This window comes from Amblyraja radiata, chromosome 2, assembly GCF_010909765.2.
Source record: "Amblyraja radiata isolate CabotCenter1 chromosome 2, sAmbRad1.1.pri, whole genome shotgun sequence".
Lineage (NCBI taxonomy): Eukaryota > Metazoa > Chordata > Chondrichthyes > Rajiformes > Rajidae > Amblyraja > Amblyraja radiata.
In genome coordinates this window covers 96,029,926-96,048,162 of record NC_045957.1, presented here as the reverse complement: position 1 = coordinate 96,048,162, position 18,237 = coordinate 96,029,926, and the positions used below count along the sequence as shown (strand labels likewise).

General features: G+C 42.7%; 1 protein-coding gene across 1 annotated transcript in view; it reads left to right on the top strand.

Moving 5' to 3' along the window:
• Positions 1-719: 719 nt before the first annotated feature.
• LOC116991784 (glycoprotein-N-acetylgalactosamine 3-beta-galactosyltransferase 1-like) overlaps positions 720-18,237 on the top strand; it is a 72,832-nt gene continuing 55,314 nt past the window's right edge. Inside the window, exon 1 of the mRNA XM_033050729.1 lies at positions 720-1,095. Within this exon, the coding sequence (XP_032906620.1) occupies positions 993-1,095 (103 nt within the window). The 5' untranslated portion in view covers positions 720-992. The remainder of the gene's footprint in view (positions 1,096-18,237) is intronic.

The window sequence follows — 18,237 nt, the reverse complement described above, 5'->3', positions numbered from 1 at the left end:
GGTGAATCTGTGGAATTCTCTGCCACAGAAGGTAGTTGAGGCCAGTTCATTGGATATATTTAAGAGGGAGTTAGATGTGGCCCTTGTGGCTAAAGGGATCAGGGGGTATGGAGAGAAGGCAGGTACAGGATACTGAGTTGGATGATCAGCCATGATCATATTGAATGGCGGTGCAGGCTCGAAGGGCCAAATGGCCTACTCCTGAACCTATTTTCTATGTTTCTATGTTTCTAACCACACCACTAGTCACAGGAAGTTATAAGAAACTACAAAATGCTGTAAATACTCAGCAGGTTAGGCAGCATCCTGGAGAGAGCAAAGATAACTTTCCGAGTCACTGATATGCCATTCAGAATGCCAATCTTAGTACAATGTGCATTGTGAGTTTTTGAAATGTTCCTTCCCTGCTTTAAATGCCAAGAGTGAAAAATCCTAATTCTTGAAAATCACAAGACCCAAGACTGTAGACTCGACAGGCCACAAGATCCACACTGTGATTGCACCAAACTCAAGATCATCCCTGAATGATATTTGAACCTCAAACTATAATTCCTCCTATGAACCGGGTATGAGTGTACCCTACCCTGCCCGTAGTGATCAACATTTTTGACCATATTCGTGTTTGTCTTGGGTTTAAGAAGATATGGTCTTATTAAGGATGTAAGTGCTGATGCAAATGCAGGTCACTGCGTTAGACCTTTTTAGTATTTTTGACACAATCTGTGCACATGGAAATATTCCCTTTGAAGCACCATCTGGTGTAATAATTCATTGCCTAGTTTGTTGTTAATATTTGTGAATGTATCTATAATCATGTGTCATAATCTACCTGCAGTCCATTTGGGTGACATGTTTTCTCTTCTTCCCTAGTTGATTATAACTTGAAAATAGCAGCATCACAATCAGCATTGTCTGTGGTCGTGTTTTTCTGTGGGGCTAGATTAGGATTTTTCAGCTGCTATGTCCTGATTAATGTAATTGGCACAATATTAATGCAGTTCTTGAATGATCCACATAAAGCCGTGAATGATTCTGACAACCACCAACACCAATATCTTGAAGGAACGATGGCATTTAACATCAGACAACATACAGGTGCCTTTTTCATATGACAATGTGGTTATAAAGCTATATTGTTCTATCATGATGCATGTGAGGAAAGGGTTAATAGGGATAGTTGATTTAGACTAGGACTCTGAGAAATAGCTGAGGTAGGATAATAGTGAGCTTTCAGCACAAACACCCAACTGCGCTAGGCTAGATAGTAACAACAGAAGAACAAGTGGTGACTCTCAAGGCTGGGAATTAACAGATAAGCGGTACGACAGAGACCTTTACGAGAACTGGGGGAAAGGGTAGAGAATGCTCTGTATTGCACATGCTTAATGAGAAACATGAATATTATGACAACACCCATCATGACAAGATGCCTCATTTAAATGCACATGCGATGTATGATGTGGGAGGGGCCCTGGACGTTGAGGGGCGTCACGAGACGTTCTCGTGAGAATGTGAACCTCAGTGCCCTGATTGGAAGGAGCCCGAAGGGGAGGAGTTAAGGGTGTGACAATTGTAAACTGATATGGATAAAAGAAAGGGACTTTCCTTTCCCATCCTGGGTGTGTCTCTAGGGGGAGATAGAAACAACCGATTCTGCAGAGTTGCCAATAAAAGAATTGTTTCTCTGAATTTGTCTCTAGCATCGTGATTGTGAGCACTCGCGTTTATATCTCACAATGCATAATGGTGAATTATAAAGTAGTTGTGAATTATAGAGTAATGGTGAATTATAAAGTAGATTATCTGTGGATTGTCACCTTGTTGTGGTGGAGAAGCTTGTGTGGACTCGAGATCCTGAGAGTGATGCCGTCTGGAGCTATGGTCCTGGTAGGGCCACCCATGGTGGTAAGGTCGACGGGGAGGTCTCTGACTAAGAGCAATCCAACCAAGACCTCAACGGTGGAACAGGCGGAGGATGATGGCTGACCTTAGTGGAGCGTCACAACGGCTGGGAAGGCGGATGAAGGCTGCAGCAGAAAAGGGTCTTCGGTCTTCTTGGACTCCATAACCACTGGATCCTGACCCAGATCTGTCAAGGACCGTGGCGTGGCTGCCTGTGCACCAGTCTCTCCACGTTAAACAAAGCCATGCACAGGCGTCCTCCATATAGGGAATATCACCCTGGAGATGCCCATGGTCAGCCATGACCGAAGAAGAAAGAAAGAAGATAGCTTCAGTTAACAATATAAATTAGAGTGATTCAATATTTTTTATACTGAAACACATGGCTCGTTGGCCCAGAAACTGTCAAAACATGGTGGCATTTCACTTGTTAGTACTTGCTGAGATGAACTGAAATTTAAGGTTTACTAATTCTGGAATATAAGCAAAAGTCCAGGCATTTGAAAGAGTGTAGTTTCATGGCAAATTGAGCTGTTCCTTTTCTCTTTGAAACATAGAAACATAGAAAATAGGTGCAGGAGTAGGCCATTCGGCCCTTCGAACCTGCACCGCCATTCAATATGATCATGGCTGATCATCCAACTCAGTATCCTGTACCTGCCTTCTCTCCATACCCCCTGAGCCCTTTAGCCACAAGGGCCACATCTAACTCCCTCGTGCAATATAAAACTATAATTAAATGTTATCTCCAAACAATGCATATTTCTTGCATTCAATGTTCAAATGTCATTACGTTCAAGTTGCCTTTGGGTAGGGTTTGTCATCAATTGGTGCATTATGTGTAGATTTCTTATTTAAACAAAGAAGGTGGATAGTATTTGCAATCCATCAATCCTGAATCCACTGTATTATTGTGTCTTGAGTTAAGATGATTTTCTGATCCATTGTAGGCTGGGTGGAAACCTAGCTCCATGTTTTGAAACCTGTCTCCATCTCACTTTATTTCAGTTGAATAAAAATATCATTGTTATAATGATCAGTAATAATCCTACGCTTTAAGAAAGGTTCCGATCCAAAATGTCACCTATACATATCCTCTGGAGAAGCTGCTTTACCCGCTGAGTTTCTCAAACACTTTCTTTTGTCATTATTATATAGTTATATATTTTTTGTTCCCCGCTCCTGCTCCTCTGGTTTTAGACTATGTTGGTAAGTAGCCTATCCAACTCCAGATATTACTAGCAGAACCTCTGGCTAACTTGAGTTCCTGATTTTAATTTCTCTCAGTAAATTCCTTCGATTTGATTCTTTATTTTCTATTTTCACAAAATTCCCTGCTTTTACTCCATTTAGCTTTCTTTACTGTCTTCAAAATTTTGGGTTTATTTCTTCCCTTTGGATTTAAGAGTTTGAGTGTTTGATAGAACACTCGTACCATTTTAGCTCTTAATAATTGTCTCCTTATTGAGAGGTTTATGTTTTTGCTCATTGTGGTTCAGTTAGTTTATTCTCAGGGTAATTGTCATCTTTGAGGGCTGCCGAATGGAATCATCCGCTTGGTAAAGTGATGTGTCCTCACTCACCCATGGCTTTAATGGTTCCTCTCAGCTGCTTGAAACTTTATGAGAGTCAATGATTTGAAACCTATTCCCTTATGACTTTGTGGAGTATTATTTAGAAAGAGTGAATTGCTGACAGGAGGTTTTAACTCATTTTGCAATATAAAGAATTTAAAAACAAATGTTGTAAACAAAATGTCATTTAAAGCTAAGTTCAGAAAAAAATACAGAGTTTGTAACAAATTTCCAGAAGAAATATGTTTCTAAATAAACAAGAGTACAGTCATGTCAAGCCAATTGCCATTATAGGGACCACCTACAGTTACTTTAATCTCGCATGGCCGGTTCTCAGGATTCCTCTAGAGTGCGTGCGCTGATGTTGATTGAAGCTCCATACCTCTGACCATGAGAGCTTTAGGCAAATTCTTCTACAGTCAAATAGCAGATTATAGCAGGCGGGCCCCACGCACTCTGTCACTCGTGCTCTCTCACTTACCCACCCTCGCTCCTTTGATCGCACTCTGTCCCTTTTGTTCTCTTGAAATCTCTTTTGATTTGTGTAGGAAGGAACTGCAGATGCTGGCTTAAACCAAAGATAGACACGAAAAGCTGGAGTAACTCAGCGGAACAGGCAGCATCTCTGGAGAGAAGGAACGGTGACGTTTATGGTCGAGAATTCTGAAGAAGGGTTTCGACCCTACACGTCACCCATTCCTCCTCTCCAGAGATGCTGCCTGTCCCGCTGAGTTACTCCAGCTTTTCGTGTCTATCTCTTTTGATCTCATTGATCAACCTTAATGTATTTTTGTTTATTCTTTTAAGCAATGTGGGTGCCTGTCTGACAAGTCCGATCATGTTCCTCATTCCGTCAGTAAAATGCCATCTTTATCAGTTCAAGAGTCAACCCAAGATTCAAGAGAGTTTTATTGTCATGTGTCCCAGATGAAATTCTTGCTTTGTAAGTAAGTAAGTAGTTTATTGGCCAAGTATTCACATACAAGGAATTTGCCTTGGTGCTCTGCCCACAAGCAACAACATGATATACAGTGACAGTTACGAATGACTCAGAAAACACTAAACATTAATAATAATAAGACATTAATGATAAAACACCACTTTAAAGCATGTGAACCAACAAAATACCAGATCAAAGGGAGGCTACAGATTTTTGGCTGTTGAGTAGAATGGCCTACCCCTTATTCTTAAACTGTGATCTCTGGTTCTGGCCTCTCCTAACATTGGTAACATTTTTCCTAGCATTTAGCATTTCCAATCTTTTAAGAATTGTATATGTTTCTATAAGATACCCTCTCATCCTAAATTCCAGTGAATACAAGCCCAGTCGACATTCTTTCATCATACAGTGCATTCAGAAAGTATTCAGACTCCTTCACTTTTTCCACATTTTGTTACATTACAGCTTTTTTTTAAATGGATTAAATTCATTTTTTTAATCATCAATCTACACACAATACCCCAGAATCCATATTACCCCAGAACTTGGGGAAGTCCAGAACAAGGGGTCACAGTTTAAGGATAAGGGGGAAATCTTTTAGGACCGAGATGAGAAAAACATTTTTCACACAGAGAGTGGTGAATCTCTGGAATTCACTGCCACCGAAGATAGTTGAGGCCAGTTCATTGGCTATATTTAAGAGGGAGTTAGATGTGGCCCTTGTGGCTAAAGGGATCAGAGGGTATGGAGAGAAGGTAGCTACAGGATACTGAGTTGGATGATCAGCCGTGATCATATTAAATGGCGGTGCAGGCTCGAAGGGCCGAATGGCCTGCTCCTGCACCTATTCTCTATGTTTCTATGTTTAGTTTAAACCCACCCGTGTAGCACTAGCAAACCTGCCCGCCAGAATGTCGGTCCCCCTCCAATTAAGGTGCAACCCGTCCCTTTTGTACAGGTCACCCTTGCCCCAGAAGAGATCCCATTGATCTAGAAATCTAAATCCCTGCCCCCTGCACCAACTTCACAACCCTACAGTCTCCCTGTTCCTATCCTCACTTGCACGAGGTACTGGCAGCAACCCAGAGATAACCATCCTAGAAGTCCTGCTTTTCAGCCTCCTAACTGGTTCTCTATACTCATGTGGCAGAACCTCCTTCCTCTTCTGACCCACGTCATTTGTGCCTAGATGCACAACTACCTCCGGGCTGTTCACCTTCCCTCCCGAGGATGTTCTTAAGTCGGTCTGAACAGTACACCAACATGTACACTGAATCATAGGGTCAAAAGGGACTGCAGATGGTGGATTCTTGCATAGAACACAAAGTGCTCGAGTAACTGCAGGTCAGGCAGCATCTGTGGAGGAATGGATAGACAACATTATGGAATGGGACCTTTCTTCAGAATGATTGTTGTCGTGCGGGAAGAAAGGTGGGGGGTGACAAATGATAGGTGGATACAGGTGAGAGTAGGTTTTGATTGGCAGATGGGCCAAAAAAGGCTAGAGTTGAAGAGAAGACAAAAGGCCGACAAAATGAAAAAAAAAGGAGACGAAAGTGTTGCCGATAAAGAGTGAAAGAGCAGTGAAATGTGAAATCGGGGGAGCGGTATAGGTGGAAAACTCTCCCTCCACACCAGAGCACATCCATTTTTCCCAGTACCTCACTCCCTTGTGCCACCCCCCTCCCCCACCCCCCACACACCCTTGTCCCCTTCCACATATGTTCCATCCTCTGGCTTTTACATTTCTATTCTGCGCCTTATCTGACACCATTTTACCTCCTTGTCTTCAGTCTTCAGACATTATAAAAGGCTTCCCCTACCCTCCACCCGCAATCCCTTCGCCTTTGGCACTCCCAACCTGAAACATGGCATATGCATGTCTCCCAAACATGCTGCCTGACCCACTGAGTTACTCCACACTTTGTGTTTTACTCAAGATTCCAGCGTCTGCAGTTTCTTGAGTGTTCATCACTTGCCAGGATTTGTCGTGCCCCAGCTTGTTTTCTAGCTCTATTTCTCCTATTATAATCATTCTAAGGAAGAGTCCCAACCTGAAACGTCGCCTTTTCATGTTCTCCAGAGATGCAGCTTGATCTACTGAGTTACTCAAGCACTTTGTGTTTTATACTAAATTGTATACATGGATGTTTACATGCTAAATACTGCTACATTACAACAGTTAGCAATTGAGCCTTATTTTTGAATGGCCTTAATTAAGTTATCTCTAAAATAAACAGGAATCTGCTCCATGATTGCAAATATGTACTGTCCAATAGACAATTCCGTAAATGTAACCATCTATTCACAATTCTGAATAATGAACCTGTCCTGAAATGTTGCTTGTCCATTCTATCTCCAGATGCTGCCTGACATGCTGACTTACTCCAGCGTTTTGTGTTTCAATCTATTCACAAACTTTTCATTCAAGTAATAGAACTCATTATTCCCTAACAGAGTCAAGGGACACAATGTTAAAAGCATCAACTCATAAGTACCCTATATAGATGTTCATTTCTTGATCGACCTGTTACAAGCAAACCCTTGTGTCCAAAGATCACAGAGTGGAGCAAGATACTCCACTCCTACGTAATTCAACGCTCTGAGGTGTAGTACGTAACGGCCGCCATTTTTCAATGCAAAACGCAGCTTCCGTTATGCCTCTCGTAGTGTAATCCGCCCTATCATCTCTGGTGTAATCGGTGTTGTAGGGGAACAGTGTGTGATATAGCTCATCTATCACCACATATTTTAGTTCATTTTATTGTAAATGTTTTCCCCCTGTTTCTGCCCATTTTCCTCCCATCCTTCCTCCCCAGACCCCTCCTTTGCGCAGTTTCCCTTGCATTGTATTGTGCAGTTTCCCTTGTATTGCTTTAACACACACTGTGCACAAAATATGAATGTGTGTTTGTGTGTGTGCCTGTGTGTGAGGCAAGTTAGAAATAAATAGATAAAGTTCCTTCTCATGGATCAGAAGCAACTTTGATTTAAAGAATCACCATTACTCTCTTTATCTTATTTGTCAGTTGATGTACATGAACCATAAAGGCAATTATATTTATAATTATATACATATAAATATATGCACATATTGTAGTGGCCATTTGGCCTGTTTTGCATGTCATTGATGATGGCATGTGCCTTTAGATTTTAGACTGCCCGTTATATTGTGGGTGGAATTTATGACGTGTTTTTGGGCGTGTTTGGAGCTAACATGCTTGCGCAGAAGCTTAGTTTTTAGATTAGTTTGGAGAGACAATGGGGAACGTCATCTACCATGCGGGATCATGCGGGCCACATGCCAGATCATGCCAATGTTACGGAGACACGAGGAGTTTTGTAATGTTTAAAGTTGCGTTGGAATTCAAGGAAGATTGCAGTAACGAGTCGGAAGAAACTTGGATGTATCTTGCTGTTTACCATCAACAAAAAAGCATTTATTCATCAAAAGACTGCGTGTTGAAGCTTTGTGAATGAAGAAGCACTGGTCTCTGAGGAAGCTTGCATGTGTATCGAAGATATTCCCCTCATCCATTCTCATCCAATTTGTGGCTAGGGAGTTTAATTTCCTGAAAGATATGAAAAATCTGCCACTACACATATATATAAATATATTAATTCCATATACATATATATATTAATTCCATATTAATTCCATATATATATATGCTGCACACAAAAATATGACATACGGGGTCAAATTTCAAATTCCTTGACAAGCACTTTATTGGGTTCATGACTAACATAGTATCAACAACAAATATAAGAAAAGTTGGCAAGTTTCCGAAAATGACATCAGAATACACAAATACATTTTGTGTAACGGTTGTCGTGTGGTGTCCACCAGTGACCTGGTTGGCACAGTAAGTGCACGTATTTCTTATTCCTTTCTATGTTGATGAATACAACATGGGACAATAAAATTGCAAACACCGTTTCCACTTCATTCACCTGATCATGTAGTGGAATACTGCATCCATCTGAGTGGACACCGCATGTGAGCGCAGAAGGTTAAGGGGGGACTTGATAGAGGTCTTTAAAATGATGAGAGGGATAGACAGAGTTGATGTGGACAAGCTTTTCCCTTTGAGAGTAGGGAGGATTCAAACAAGAGGATATGACTTGAGAATTAAGGGGCAGAAGTTTAGGGGTAACATGAGGGGGAACTTCTTTACTCAGAGAGTGGTAGCGGTGTGGAATGAGCTTACAGTGGAAGTGGTGGAGGCAGGTTCGTTGGTATCATTTAAAAATAAATTGGATAGGCATATGGATGAGAAGGGAATGGAGGGTTATGGTATGAGTGCAGGCAGGTGGGACTAAGGGAAAAAAGTTGTTCGGCACGGACTTGTAGGGCCGAGATGGCCTGTTTCCGTGCTGTAATTGTTATATGGTTATGTGATCTAAACGGTACATTACCTTATGGATCTGAGTGACATAAATGGCCGATGAGGCAGTGTGCCAAATTGAAGATTGGCTCAGTTTCTTAGTTTTGATGATCAATTTATGTTAAAAATATGTGATATAGATGTATATATACACGCACACACACATATATATTTCTCTAACTTCTTTCCTGTGATTTCCTCTAATTTGTTTAGCAACCTTTTTCTTTCAATCTCTCTCTCTCTCACACACACACACACACACACACACACACACACACACACACACACACACACACACACACACACACACACACACACACACACACACACACACACACACACACACACACACACACATATGCAATCCTAATCAGGGCTCTCACTTAACTTTTTTCCCCTGTTGCCAGCCGGGCAACCTAGGCAGCTTTTTAGGTTGCCAAATGACAGTTTAGGTGATCATTTAAGATGGTTAGCATGACCCGTGCGATAATGTGCTCGGACGAAGTGCGTAGTTACCAGTTATGGTCAATGAAGCATTCACATATTATTTCTGCTTCAAATAAAGTCACAAACTAAACATATTCACCAATCAAGACATGATATATACCACAATGACATGCAGCAAAATTACAATACAGTATCTCATCTCCTTTTACACTTAGTTCGCAATAACCAACCTGATCTCCCGGTGGCTCAGCACTTCAACTCCCTCTCCCATTCTGAATCCGACCTTTCTGTCCTGGGCCTCCACCATGGCCAGAGTGAGGCCCACCGCAAATTGGTGGAACAGCACCTCATATTTTGCTTGGGTAGTTTACACCCCAGTGGTATGAACATTGGCTTCTCCAATTTCAGGTAGTCCTTGCTTTTTCCCTCCTTCCCCTCCCATTCCCAGCTCTCCAACAGCCTACTGTCTCCGCCTCCTCCTTTCTTTTTCCCGACCCCCACCCTGACATCAGTCTGAAGACGGGTCTCGACCCGAAACGTTGCCTATTCCTTTGCTCCATAGATGCTGCCTCACCCGCTGATTTTCTCCAGCTTTGTCTACCAATGGGATCCAACCACTGGCCACACCTTCCCATCTCCTCCCCTGTCGGCTTTCCGCAGAGACCGCTCCTTCCGTAACTCCCTGGTCAATTCGTCCCTTCCCACCCAAACCACCCCAACTCCTGGCACTTTCCCTTGCAACCGCAAGAAATGCTACACTTGTCGCTTTACCTCCCCCTTGACTTCATTCAAGGACCCAAGCAGTCTTTCCAGGTGTGGCAGAGGTTCACGTGCACCTCCTCCAACCTCATCCATTGCATCCGCTGCTCTAGGTGTCAGCTGCTCTACATCGGTGAGACCAAGCGTAGGCTTGGCGATCGCTTTACCCAACACCTCCGCTCGGTTTGCAATAACCAACCTGATCTCCCGGTGGCTCAGCACTTCAACTCCCCCTCCCATTCCGAATCCGACTTTTTATGTCCTGGGCCTCCACCATGGCCAGAGTGAGGCCCACCGTAAATTGGAGGAGCAGCACCTCATATTTTGCTTGGGCAGTTTACACCCCAACGGTATGAAAATTGACCTCTAATTTCAGGTAGTCCTTGCTTCCTCCTCCACTTCCCAGCTCTCCCTCAGCCCAATGCCTCCGCCTCTTCCTTTCATCTTCCCACCCCCTGCACCCTCACATCAGTTTGAAGAAGGGTCTCGACCCAAAACGTCGCCTATTTCCTTCGCTCCGTAGATGCTGCCTCACCCGCTGAGTTTCTCCAGCATTTTTATCTACCCATTTACAGAAGTTCGGTTATCCCACTTTCCTCACCCACTCCCTACACATTAGGGGAAATTTTACAGAGACAAGTTAACCTACAAAGCCAATGCGTCTTTGGGATGTGGGAGGAAACCCACACGCTTGCAGGGAGAATGTGCAAATTCAACACAGACAGTGCCCGAGGACAGGATCGAACACAGACCTCTGGCGTGTGAGGTAGCAAGTGCACCAGTTGTGCCACTATATTTTATTTTCCAACACATAAAAAATTATACGTTGATAACTTTGGTTACTAAAAAAAAAAGAAACTATCCATTTTCAGTCTTAAATCTCTAAGTAATGCTATGTCCCCCTTTACAGCTACTGTATGTTTTAATTCAGTTCAAGACTATGGGGCAGTACATTGGCCATAATGTTGCTGCCTAAAATTGCCAGAGAACCGGAATTAATCCTGAATATGGGTGCTGCCTGTATGGAGTTTTCTCCTTTTCCCTTTGATCGCATGGGTTTTCTCCGGATGCTCTTGTTTCCTTCCACATTCCAAAGATGTGCAGGAACCTTTTTCAGACCCAACCCAAAACTGAATATTTTCCTTTTGTCCAGAGATTCTGTCTGACCTGTTGAGTTACTCCAGCTTTTTGTGTCTATCTTCAGTTTAAACCAGCATCTGCAGTACTTTCCTACACACACGATACTATACAATAAAACTTTATTAATCCCAGGAGGGAAATTGTGTTTGTGTGTGTATAGTTATATATTCATATATAAATATACACTGTTTTGTTTTCTTGTTTATAACATTGTTTACAGAGTACTCTGTTTACATATTCTGTTGTGCTGCTGCAAGTAAGGATTTCAATGAGACATGAGAGAATAAAACACTCTTGACTCTTGACTTACGTCGCTAATGTGTGGGATAGAACTAGTGTACGGGTGATCGGTGGTCGGCGTGGACTCAGTGGGCCCAAGGGCCTGTTTCCATGTTGTATCTTTAAATTAAACTAAAACACGAAAACCAGAGGAAATCTAAAGAAGGGTCTCTACCCGAAACGTCACCCAATTTCTTCTGTCCAGAGATGTTGACTGCTCCATGGAGTTCCACCGCACAATTAAAGCATGGACTAGTCTTCACCCTACTATAGGTACCCAACCAGAAGCAATTAAATTTAAGGTAGCTCGTTTTTTCCCCAAGAACCCCTTTTTGTTTAAGTCCAAGTCAAGAGTCAAGAGTTTTATCGTCATGTGTCCCAGATAGGGCAATGAAATTCTTGCTTGCTGCAGCACAACAAAATATGTAAACATAATACAGAAGAGGAGATAAAAGTTCACTGTGGCTATATACCATAGACCATATATATATACAATATACACAATAAATAAACAGATAAAATGCAATAGGCTGTTATTTTTCAGAGTTTGGTGGTGGTGGTGCTTAAATTCTATTTAAATTCCATTTCGAATATTTTTGGAGGACCAGGAAACCAAGAAGCAAGAGTTACTCCAGGGAGTTACTCCAGTTCGAACGAGTGAGTCTGCGTTGGTTTTTAGCGGTCGTGGCGAGTGGACAGCAATGGCTGCCAGATCTCCCACCATGCAAAGGGAGGGAGAAAGTGGCCGACGTCGACCAGTTGCAGTGACGGTGCGCATGTGCAGGGCGGCACATGCGCACAACCATGGCTGATGATGTGCTGGCCAAACATCCTCGCTATAGGATCTTTGGTGCTGGCCGTGGATGTGCGCATGTGCAAGGTGGCCGGCCATGCTGGCGGACGAGGAGCGGGCGGAGACGAGAGAGAAAGATAGAGAGAGAGAGAAAGATAGAGAGGGGGCCCGCTCAGGTGTCCCGGGTGCTTGCCAAGCCGGGCAAAATGGCATGGCTTTTAGGTTGCCCGGTGGGACTGTGGGTTGCCATTGGCAACCGGGCAACCGCTAATTTCGAACCCTGCTAATATTGTGAATAAAATATCCATGAACACAATTTCAAAATATTTTTCCATTCTTTCATTCTATATTAGCGTAATTCAATGCAGTGCATACATACCTACATATTTAAATTCAGCCGATAAGTTGGTCAAATAACATGAGGACCTTATTTTTTTTGAGACATGGATTTTTTAAAATGTGAATCTCATAACGACACATTTGTGGGTCAGCAGTATATTGCACCAACCCCCACAATTTCAAATAATTCTAAATTGAACTTCATAAACAAGGAAAACAATTTTTATTTCCGTCATTCATGGTAATATTTACATAATTTACATCATTTTGTGCGCAAGATATACAGGGTTGCAGTGTTTTGCATATCATCTAACCAATGAAAGTGATGTAAAATTCAACATATTTCAAACAATGATAGCCCCGCCCCTTGCTTACCCCAAAGGACAACATTTCCAACTTATATACAATAATAAATAAATCGTCATTTGCACAACTTTGTGTGGGTAACAGGAGGTTCTCATTCTTCCTCTTGAGTAGCCTGCATTTGGAAAACAGACGTTTTGGCGGGTTAGAGATGTCAAATAACGTTGGAACTGCATTCCAATTTAGCCTGTTATTGGTTTGCCTGTTGGAAAACTGGGCAAGTTCACTGTTCAGAACAAAGATGGCAGGTGGTTGACAAGTACACCGGAGTTCGGTGTAGGAGATCTTGTCGACGAGTATTCTAGACCCGCTGTCGACATCTGAAATTACAGAAAATATCATATAGGATTCATTAATAAGAAAAAAAATGATTATAACTACATACCTGCAGAATGGATGATATATCACTTAAATGCAATTGTTTTCAGTTGTGGGGAGAGACCTGTATGTTGAAGATGCATTTTGTTTCTAATATGTCAATTTACCTTCAATGTAGCTGAGCTTATTAAAATCTTCTTGCATATACCATTTAAGTATTTTCTTTCTATCCTCTTTTGGACCTAAGACGCTAGCAGGGCTGCCAACTCAGAGAGAGAGAGAGAGAGAGAGAGAGAGAGAGAGAGAGAGAGAGAGAGAGAGAGAGAGAGAGAGAGAGAGAGAGAGAGAGAGAGAGAGAGAGAGAGAGAGATCTTAGTGACATAGATGGCCGATGAGGCAGTGTGCGAAATTGAAGATTGGCTCAGTTTCTTAGTTTTGATGACCAATTTATGTTAAAAATATGTGATATAGATGTATATATACACGCACACACACATATATATTTCTCTAACTTCTTTCCTGTGATTTCCTCTAATTTGTTTAGCAACCTTTTTCTTTCAATCTCTCTCTCTCTCTCACACACACACACACACACACACACACACACACACACACACACACACACACACACACACACACACACACACACACACACACACACACACACACACACACACACACACACATATGCAATCCTAATCAGGGCTCTCACTTAACTTTTTTCCCCTGTTGCCAGCCGGGCAACCTCGGCAGCTTTTTAGGTTTTCAAATGACAGTTTAGGTGGTCATTTAAGATGGCTTGCATGACCCGTGCGATAATGTGCTCGGACGAAGTGCGTAGTTACCAGTTATGGTCAATGAAGCATTCACATATTATTTCTGCTTCAAATAAAGTCACAAACTAAACATATTCACCAATCAAGACATGATATATACCACAATGACATGCAGCAAAATTACAATACAGTATCTCATCTCCTTTTACACTCAGTTCGCAATAACCAACCTGATCTCCCAGTGGCTGAGCACTTCAACTCCCTCTCCCATTCTGAATCCGACCTTTCTGTCCTGGGCCTACTCCATGGCCAGAGTGAGGCCCACCGCAAATTGGCGGAACAGCACCTCATATTTCACTTGGGTAGTTTACACCCCAGCGGTATGAACATTGGCTTCTCCAATTTCAGGTAGTCCTTGCTTTTTCCCTCCTTCCCCTCCCATTCCCAGCTCTCCAACAGCCTACTGTCTCCGCCTGCTCCTTTCTTTTTCCCGACCCCCTCCCTGACATCAGTCTGAAGAAGGGTCTCGACCCGAAACGTCGCCTATTCCTTCGCTCCATAGATGCTGCCTCACCCGCTGATTTTCTCCAGCTTTGTCTACCAATGGGATCCAACCACTGGCCACACCTTCCCATCTCCTCCCCTGTCGGCTTTCCGCAGAGACCGCTCCTTCCGTAACACCCTGGTCAATTCGTCCCTTCCCACCCAAACCACCCCAACTCCTGGCACAACCGCAAGAAATGCTACACTTGTCGCTTTACCTCCCCCTTGACTTCATTCAAGGACCCAAGCAGTCTTTCCAGGTGCGGCAGAGGTTCACGTGCACCTCCTCCAACCTCATCCATTGCATCCGCTGCTCTAGGTGTCAGCTGCTCTACATCGGTGAGACCAAGCGTAGGCTTGGCGATCGCTTTACCCAACACCTCCGCTCGGTTTGCAATAACCAACCTGATCTCCCGGTGGCTCAGCACTTCAACTCCCCCTCCCATTCCGAATCCGACTTTTTATGTCCTGGGCCTCCACCATGGCCAGAGTGAGGCCCACCGTAAATTGGAGGAGCAGCACCTCATATTTTGCTTGGGCAGTTTACACCCCAACGGTATGAAAATTGACCTCTAATTTCAGGTAGTCCTTGCTTCCTCCTCCACTTCCCAGCTCTCCCTCAGCCCAATGCCTCCGCCTCTTCCTTTCATCTTCCCACCCCCTGCACCCTCACATCAGTTTGAAGAAGGGTCTCGACCCAAAACGTCGCCTATTTCCTTCGCTCCGTAGATGCTGCCTCACCCGCTGAGTTTCTCCAGCATTTTTATCTACCCATTCACAGAAATTCGGTTATCCCACTTTCCTCACCCACTCCCTACACATTAGGGGAAATTTTACAGAGACAAGTTAACCTACAAAGCCAATGCGTCTTTGGGATGTGGGAGGAAACCCACATGCTTGCAGGGAGAATGTGCAAATTCAACACAGACAGTGCCCGAGGACAGGATCGAACACAGACCTGTGGCGTGTGAGGTAGCAAGTGCACCAGTTGTGCCACTATATTTTATTTTCCAACACATAAAAAATTATACGTTGATAACTTTGGTTACTAAAAAAAAAAGAAACTATCCATTTTCAGTCTTAAATCGCTAAGTAATGCTATGTCCCCCTTTACAGCTACTGTATGTTTTAATTCAGTTCAAGACTATGGGGCAGTACATTGGCCATAATGTTGCTGCCTAAAATTGCCAGAGACCCGGAATTAATCCTGAATATGGGTGCTGTCTGTGTGGAGTTTTCTCCTTTTCCCTTTGATCGCATGGGTTTTCTCCGGATGCTCTTGTTTCCTTCCACATTCCAAAGATGTGCAGGAACCTTTTTCAGACCCAACCGAAAACTAAATATTTTCCTTTTGTCCAGAGATTCTGTCTGACCTATTGAGTTACTCCAGCTTTTTGTGTTTATCTTCAGTTTAAACCAGCATCTGCAGTTCTTTCCTACACACACGATACTATACAATAAAACTTTATTAATCCCAGGAGGGAAATTGTGTTTGTGTGTGTATAGTTATATATTCATATATAAATATACACTGTTTTGTTTTCTTGTTTATAACATTGTTTACAGAGTACTCTGTTTACATATTCTGTTGTGCTGCTGCAAGTAAGGATTTCAATGAGACATGAGAGAATAAAACACTCTTGACTCTTGACTTACGTCGCTAATGTGTGGGATAGAACTAGTGTACGGGTGATCGGTGGTCGGCGTGGACTCAGTGGGCCCAAGGGCCTGTTTCCACGTTGTATCTTTAAATTAAACTAAAACACGAAAACCAGAAGAAATCTAAAGAAGGGTCTCTACCCGAAACGTCACCCAATTTCATCTGTCCAGAGATGTTGACTGCTCCATGGAGTTCCACCGCACAATTAAAGCATGGACTAGTCTTCACCCTACTATAGGTACCCAACCAGAAGCAATTAAATTTAAGGTAGCTCGTTTTTCCCCAAGAACCCCTTTTTGTTTAAGTCCAAGTCAAGAGTCAAGAGTTTTATCGTCATGTGTCCCAGATAGGGCAATGAAATTCTTGCTTGCTGCAGCACAACAGAATATGTAAACATAATACAGAACAGGAGATAAAAGTTCACTGTGGCTATATACCATAGACCATATATATATACAATATACACAATAAATAAACAGATAAAATGCAATAGGCTGTTATTTTTCAGTTTGGTGGTGGTGCTTAAATTCTATTTAAATTCCATTTCCAATATTTTTGGAGGACCAGGAAACCAAGAAGCAAGAGTTACTCCAGGGAGTTACTCCAGTTCGAACGAGTGAGTCTGCGTTGGTTTTTAGCGGTCGTGGTGAGTGGACAGCAATGGCTGCCAGATCTCCCACCATGCAAAGGGAGGGAGAAAGTGGCCGACGTCGACCAGTTGCAGTGGCGGTGCGCATGTGCAGGGCGGCACATGCGCACAACCATGGCTGATGATGTGCTGGCCAAACATCCTCGCTATAGGATCTTTGGTGCTGGCCGTGGATGTGCGCATGTGCAAGGTGGCCGGCCATGCTGGCGGACGAGGAGCGGGCGGAGACGAGAGAGAAAGATAGAGAGAGAGAGAAAGATAGAGAGGGGGCCCGCTCAGGTGTCCCGGGTGCTTGCCAAGCCGGGCAAAATGGCATGGCTTTTAGGTTGCCCGGTGGGACTGTGGGTTGCCATTGGCAACCGGGCAACCGCTAATTTCGAACCCTGCTAATATTGTGAATAAAATATCCATGAACACAATTTCAAAATATTTTTCCATTCTTTCATTCTATATTAGCGTAATTCAATGCAGTGCATACATACCTACATATTTAAATTCAGCCGATAAGTTGGTCAAATAACATGAGGACCTTATTTTTTTTGAGACATGGATTTTTTTAAATGTGAATCTCATAACGACACATTTGTGGGTCAGCAGTATATTGCACCAACCCCCACAATTTCAAATAATTCTAAATTGAACTTCATAAACAAGGAAAACAATTTTTATTTCCGTCATTCATGGTAATATTTACATAATTTACATCATTTGTGCGCAAGATATACAGGGTTGCAGTGTTTTGCATATCATCTAACCAATGAAAGTGATGTAAAATTCAACATATTTCAAACAATGATAGCCCCGCCCCTTGCTTACCCCAAAGGACAACATTTCCAACTTATATACAATAATAAATAAATCGTCATTTGCACAACTTTGTGTGGGTAACAGGAGGTTCTCATTCTTCCTCTTGAGTAGCCTGCATTTGGAAAACAGACGTTTTGGCGGGTTAGAGATGTCAAATAACGTTGGAACTGCATTCCAATTTAGCCTGTTATTGGTTTGCCTGTTGGAAAACTGGGCAAGTTCACTGTTCAGAACAAAGATGGCAGGTGGTTGACAAGTACAACCGGAGTTCGGTGTAGGAGATCTTGTCGACGAGTATTCTAGACCCGCTGTCGACATCTGAAATTACAGAAAATATCATATAGGATTCATTAATAAGAAAAAAAATGATTATAACTACATACCTGCAGAATGGATGATATATCACTTAAATGCAATTGTTTTCAGTTGTGGGGAGAGACCTGTATATTGAAGATGCATTTTGTTTCTAATATGTCAATTTACCTTCAATGTAGCTGAGCTTATTAAAATCTTCTTGCATATACCATTTAAGTATTTCTTTCTATCCTCTTTTGGACCTA